General features: G+C 37.5%; 1 protein-coding gene across 1 annotated transcript in view; it reads left to right on the forward strand.

The window, feature by feature from the left end:
* The window catches only part of col13a1 (collagen, type XIII, alpha 1), a 109,909-nt gene extending 102,930 nt beyond the window's left edge, over positions 1-6,979 (forward strand). The window contains exons 37-38 of the mRNA XM_036546789.1: positions 2,909-2,947; positions 5,914-6,979. Coding sequence (XP_036402682.1) covers positions 2,909-2,947; positions 5,914-5,946 — 72 coding nt within the window. The 3' untranslated portion in view covers positions 5,947-6,979. The remainder of the gene's footprint in view (positions 1-2,908; positions 2,948-5,913) is intronic.
* The last annotated feature ends 369 nt before the right edge of the window (positions 6,980-7,348 follow it).

A 7,348-nucleotide genomic window follows, 5' to 3' on the forward strand; every position in this document is an offset into this window, starting at 1 on the left:
GGCCTGACTTCCTCAAGCTCCTCCCCCGGTTCCGGTGACCCCCTTCCTGTCAGTCGGGGGGGGGCTACACATGTGGAGTGCGAGCCCCCCCCTCCGTCCTCGCACTTCCCCGTGGGCCGCAGTTCTCGGTGGCGAGCGGCGCCTGGATTTTGACACAGGTTGATTTCACGAACAGGGTTTCCGCGGCTTTAAAGGGGAGAAAGGTGAACCGGGCTTGCCAGGCCTGGACGGGCTGGATGCCCCGTGCCCTGTGGTATGACTCTCTCTGCCTTCCCTCTCTCGCATGCCTGGCTTCCCTAACCACCCCCTCTTCTCTAGCGCCTCATGCAGGCAGCACCAGGAACAGGCAGCAACTGAATTACACATACTTGTGTACTATTGAATGAGATTGATCGACAAGATTATTGTCATTGTGAATTATTTAAAGAGCACCCAGGGCTGTTTTATGGTGGGGAACAAACGCGGCCATCAGCATACAGTTATAATTGATTAAGGTCTGAAATTAATTTTGAGAATTTTCTGGAACAAGCCAAATGATATTTGGCACCCCTAGAAATCTGTTTAGTTTAGCTGGAGGTACCCATTAAAACAGGGCCTTTCAAAAAAGCTTATCAATAAAATACCTACATATCCAACCAATGATTTTTCTGAAGTTTTATTTGCTCTCAGAAGTCCAAGTGCCTTTAATCCACATTTTGTTGGCTTTTTAAAAAATAAAGTCATCATTGTGTTTAGAACACATATACCTTGACATTGACAATCAGTAGTCTTTCATATTGCTATCATCTGTCTTTCATGCAGCAATGTGCGTAAAAAATGTGATTACTATTGACAAATGTTGTTCCCGGAAGGCCACTACGTGAAATAGGTGGTAATTCCTCTAATGCTTCATATATGGTTCATAACTACTTATTTTATATCCTCCACACCCTCATGTGTCCACTATATTTACAGATGTTTTACTGCTGTTTCAGATCTGAAAGGATTGCTTTAAACATTTCCCTCTATGCTTCTAACACCCAGAAAAGATCACTAATAGCTTTGAAAGCATCATAAATAATGCATGTTCACCCAGCTAATGTGTGCTCATAAACACAGTTACATTTTAACAGCCTTTTGATTTAACAGCTCTGTGTTAAATAACAGTTAAATAGCACTGTTATAATAACAGACTTATTCAACAGCGGTGTGGTTCCTCCTAACTCAAGCTTTTGGCACTGTGGTTGCCACAGAACACAGAGTGCTGGGGATAAGGCCGTATTAAGAAAAAAATGCATGTTTGAGAAACTTCATAAAAATGTCATTATTGTTTTGGTGCGGAATTGTTTAGTGCGGAAATGCTGTCCCTAATCTCTGCATGGAATTGCAATTTGAATAACACCATTTGTGTTCGACAGTCTTGGTTCTTTTGTTTGAGTGGAAGGCCTAGCACGTCTTCCATCTAGACCACAGAGGCTCGGCCTCCATCATCTCTTTAATAATCACTTCTGCATGGATGTCCCAGCATGTCCTTGTTCTCCTATTCCCTTTTACCCATGGATCTACTATGGCACAGGGTATCGGTGTACAGAGGGATAGATCTAAATACATAAGCCCAGTGATGGATATTCATTCCAAGTACAGGCAGCCCTTGGGTTACGTATGGGTTACATTCTGGAATGTAACTTGAGCCATAGGTGTATATACTATAACTATCCCCTACCAACCTTATGTTAGTGCACAGTGCATTCATGTTGCACTAGTTGATGGTTTTTTAAACTTTCATGAATACAGTAAGAATTATGTTTTATTATTGTATTATCTGTATGCATTATGTATCTCTGTTGGTAACTGTGGATAGGCATGGATGGAGTCCTCAGTCTTCATCAGCATCAGTGGGGTCTGGACATCAGTGGCTCCGGGTGCTGATGTAACCCGAGGTCTCATCCGTGTGACCTTTTATGGGGACAGGCTTGTTATGTCCTGTATCTCTTATAGAAGGGCACCCATGGCAATACTCTGCATAATCATCAATACTTGAGGTTACAGTCACCCTTTAACAAATTCATCTAATTGGAGCTTGAAATCAGTTTCAAGTTTTCAGAACCCTTAGCTAGCATTTGAAAGTGAGAGCTGATAATAGTGTCTTGTTGGACAGACCAAGTACACACCTAGTTGATAGCCCTAAAATAGCTGACATATACATTCCTGGTATGTACTACCAAACACTGTCCCTGGGTTTTATGGTCTCTTTCAGGGGTTATATTAAACTAGAGGTAGAATGTATTCTCATTGTTTTATTGCCTGTCCATGTCAATAACTTTAGCATGTTGACTATCATTTTGGATGTTTTCTCAACTTACACTGAGGTTTCTCAATTAGGTCCGCCACATGACTTGAGTTGAAAGATGCTGGATTTCAAAGAGTCTATTACCAATCCAATGAGCGCTATCTTAATTTGGATTTTTTGTCTAATACTAACTGCCACAGTGATGTATATATAACCACCACCAGTCCTGATCTTTTATATATAATTTATTATGATGTTACAGGTAGAAACATATATTATTGTTAGCAATGTCAATGGGTGCATCACTGTGCTTGCTCTCTGAGCACTCAAATTCATGATGTCAGTTGAGAAACCTTGGTAGAACTTTTGTCCAAATATACAGTCTCACTCATTCACACATACACTTTTAATGGGAAACAAAACAAAAAACTAAACAAACAAAAAAAAATATCTTAAAATTCATGAAAATCCATTCATGGAACTGATTGGCACTGTGAATGGTTTGTTTTTTTGTGCACCAACACTGTCACATTTATTTGGGATTTGATTTTGGCATTTTGTGCATGGTTATACAGTACGCAGCACAAAAGCCTGCTTGTATGTCTCGATTATTGACTATGACCATTTCTCACGACACAGGGGGACGATGGCTTGCCAGTACCAGGATGTTGGAATAAAGTAAGTCAGACAAGTGCTTTTTACGTTTGAGTTTATTTATGCTATTTATTCGCATGCATCTTGTGTTGACAAATGCCTTTGATCTGCCTGGTTTTATAAAATGATTTTAACCAGAACAATAACCAACCATTGCCAGTACTGAAGTAAAGTGCAGAAATCTGACATATAAAATGGACTAAAGCATTAGATTTTGTAATGCCATTGTAATATTGTGTCATATACATTTTTCTTTCCTGGGGAGGAATTAGTGAATAGTATGCATTTTTAAAATTCTGGTAAAGATTGTAGTCAAAATGAGAATCGTATATAGGATATATCCACTGCTAATGCTGGCTAACATGTTGCAGAACTTACTTTTATATGCACTTTACTTGAAACATCAACATTTTTTGGTCACACAGTACGATAATATCAAACACACCAATTGCATGAAAACTAACGCATATTTGTTTTTGCCTCTCATCTCTTTTGCAGTGACTCTAATTCCGGAGTGGCATGAGCGATTGTACATAGAATATTTATTTTTGTACTTTTATAGTGTGCTCCCTTTTAATGGATTATGAAACAAAGAAAAGAAAAAAGTAAAAAAAAAATGCAAGTTTTTTGTACAGACTGTTTATTTTTTCTTACTGAATATGTTTGTTTAATGGATTCTTACACCTATGCATTATTTCAATATGGTTGTTTAAAGGAAGAATTATACTGTTATTGCATTTGCATGATATTTGTGCATAATGTGAAGGAACGTTGCCTATTAACTTATTGTATCATAGTGTTGTTGTTTTTTTGTTTTTTTTTGTTTTGTTTTTAACTGTGGACCACGCTGCACTGAATTGTGGGGCTGGAAACATGAAGGTTCGGCTTTTCGAAGTTCTTAGTTAAACCCTCATCGAAGCAATTACAATATTTGATATGGTCGATGTGGTATCACATGTGCACCCACAGCTGTAGGCAGCACTTAAGAGGCTATAGGCTGCTAATATGAGTTAGCGTTGCTGCAACACACTCATCTTATGTACCAACATGTACAACATTCGCTAGTACCATTCCTCATGGTGTGGAATGGTGGTCAACACTGCACAGATATTGGCCATTTGGAAGATTTACGTATACTCAAATACAAACTGTATACACACTTTAAAGTGTACCCATTTTACACAGGAATGGCTTTCATATATTTCAACAGAATGACATGAACTCAGTGTTCAGTGACCATAGCAAAGACAGTAGTTAATAACCCTTTCTTACCAGTACAGTGCTGTGGCAATCTGCATTTATTGAAGCAGTTATGGTCAATATCCAGTTAAGGTATCATTCTCAAAATGTTAATTTCTAGTCTGAAGAGGGATTTAACTAAGAAGGCTAGACTAAAATTGAAGGTTTATGTTCATTCACCAAACAGTAAAATCAATACTTTTTCTGCAACTCATGTAAGTTTTAGTAGCTTGACATATAATCCTCTAGGCAGATGCGCCTCTTTCTGTAAAATGTAAATACTATGCAAATATTGCTTTTTAACAATCAAGCAACACCCATTGTAATGTTTTGCTTTTTTAAAAGGGTCAGATTAATTAACCTTTTCCAACAGGAAATCTGAACTTTTACTTCAGTGATGAATAATAGGACTTGCTGCTCGCTGCCAGCTGTAGTAACAGCTGTTTTGCTACTCTGCTACAAATGTACCTCATTCACTTATTTAAATCTAAAGATAGTAGATTAAAGCTATTAATGGACACATCACCTACGTTGTTAAGAGTTCAGACTTCTTCACAATGATATTTCAGGGGACAGTAGTAATGGTCCCTGTGCTAAGTAAATTTGCTTTGTTGTCCCTTGATGGAATGTTCCAGAAAATGCAGTGATGCTGCTTGTTGTGGAAAACCCTGCTTGCAATCCAGTGTTTTGTTTAGCTTGCAAATATTGACATTAACCAAAATGTCAGACTGTCATGGTGTGCTGTTTACAACTGCCGCACAGGAAATGACATGCTGGGCTCCAATACCTCATACTCTCAAAGTGCCTTTACTCTACTGCATTGCTGTCATGTTTCAGAATGCCTCCAATAAAAGACGTACATGTCCACATGTCTGAAAACACACTGATTCATGTAGCAGGGCAATCACTGAAATCAACATAAGATTTTTATTTCAATAAAACGTTCATATTACTGCCATACCTAGTCAGTCATGGAGAGATTTGGTACGGCATTCCCCACTCACAAGTCAATTTGAAGATTTCTGTAGTTTTATAGAATATATGATTTTAAATATGTACACAACTGTTGTTTTCTTGATGTAACACCAAAACTCAGTTTGTAATGACATCGCCACTGTTTTGTACGGCGGAGAAGAGAAGGTGAGGGGCATAGCGTGCATTTAGTAATGTATATCATCAGTCTATGCTCTGCAAACTTGGGCATAAGTATTAAACTCCTGTTACACAACGAACATTCTGATGTGTGCCAGCAAAAGCTAATTAAATAGCTAGTTATTATTCTTCTGCATTTTTTACCAATTGTATTGGAGTCCATTATTACTTATGGCTTGCATGTAATGGATGGGAATGAGTTTAATAAACTGGCATGAATGTGTGGACAGAGGGGAAAAGCTTATATCAACATTACAAATTTGGCAAAGCCATTCAAAATATAGATGAACATTCACAAACATATGAACCATAGCTTTATATACTATTTTGTAGTGTTTATGTATGTATGTTTATTTAATGTTTCAATGTTACCGTATACATTTTTAACTGTTCAGTCATCTGTGTAGTTTCGGAACTTTTTACAGTTGAAAAAGAGGTTTGGGGTCCTCAAACAGAGGCTGATTGAGGAATAGTTGAGTCACCATTTGTTATTCATGCAAAAAAAGAAAATTCATTTGCTTTAAACTTTAGCCTCCAGGATGAATCTAACACAAATTATTGATGTTACTGAAAAAAACATTCTTTTTTATCCGTGAAAGGGTCAAAATCCTTTCCAGCTGGCCAAGAAGTAACAGCACAAGAAGGTCTGCTTGAAGCTTCATATGATGCTGCATGGAGAAACTTGAAGTTCAGAGGTATCTTTGAGTTTGCACAGATTTTTATTGTGCGGGGTGCCATTTCGAGGATTTCCAGTGGCTGGACAAGACTGTAATGTCGGATGGCTCCAGAGGGTGGCAGCAGTGAGCAGACTGACTTCAGTGAGACTGGGGGGAAAAAGGATTTCCTTTCCTTTTTTTTTCTTTTTTTTTTTTTTTTTTTGGAAGACATCGCAAATGAAAATGGATCGAGGTCCGCGGTTACAGATGCATTTCTTGAGTTTTGTATGCTTTATTTTTTATTCTATTCACTATGTGAAAGAAACATGAACTTTTTTATAGTGTACTTCCTGTTTGTTTTTATTTGATGCTAACGACTGTGATCCGAGAATTCTGAGCAGCTCACAGAACAAACAGAGGTCACCTCGGCGTTCATGTGTTTCCACCAGAAAAATCGATTTTGATGATTCCTGACTTAACTCTTTCACTGCCGTTTGTGACTGGCCTGCTGCAACAGGCCATCACGCTATATTTTCATCTCGGGACTTGACATACTAACAAACATACCTGACTGAGAAATTGAGACATATATATTGATGTTTTAAAAGTGCACTATGATACTTTTTCACTTTCATTCACTATGAGACTATTTTTGTACGTAATATACCTGAGAGGTTTTAGATTTTAAGTACAGTAAATTCACACAGACACATGCAATACAAACATTTCCCTATTTATAGAAATAGCTTTTTGACAACTAGCTGTAGATCAATGAAGAAAATGTAACACCACTCTAATGTAGCACAAGAGTAATGATTTCAACTTCCTGTCTGCATCAAAGTTTACTGTATATAGTTTTTAGTAGCCCCATTTCTCTATTGTAAGTGCTTGTTGATACTGCAGAATCTCGCAGTCCCCTGGTTATTGACCCCAATGACTGCATTATTAAGAGTATTCTGGAACATTATACATTCATGTCAGGCAGCTGCTATATATGGGAATTATTTGAACACACACGTCAAACTTGTCTGTATGTATCTGATGCCTTTTTAAAGATACCTGATTTACTGAGTAACTGTATATTTTAAAATTCTTTTAATTTTTTAAAATTAATTTTTAAAAAATTTATCAAGTAACTAGTTCGCATATGGGTACACCCAAATATTTTCAATGGTTTTTTGTACATTTAATGCCAGATGCAACAAAATTTTGGAATTTTTATTTTAGTTGGAGGAGCAAAGTGTTGAAGAAGAGAAATCATTCAAACACAGCAATAATGCAGTTGTTCCTATCACAATTTCAGTATTGCTCAGACAATGAACAAACCATACATTGTCGTGATCTACCTTTGCTAAATAACCCCAAATATTTTAGTCAC

This window comes from Megalops cyprinoides, chromosome 15, assembly GCF_013368585.1.
Source record: "Megalops cyprinoides isolate fMegCyp1 chromosome 15, fMegCyp1.pri, whole genome shotgun sequence".
Classification (NCBI taxonomy): Eukaryota; Metazoa; Chordata; class Actinopteri; order Elopiformes; family Megalopidae; genus Megalops; species Megalops cyprinoides.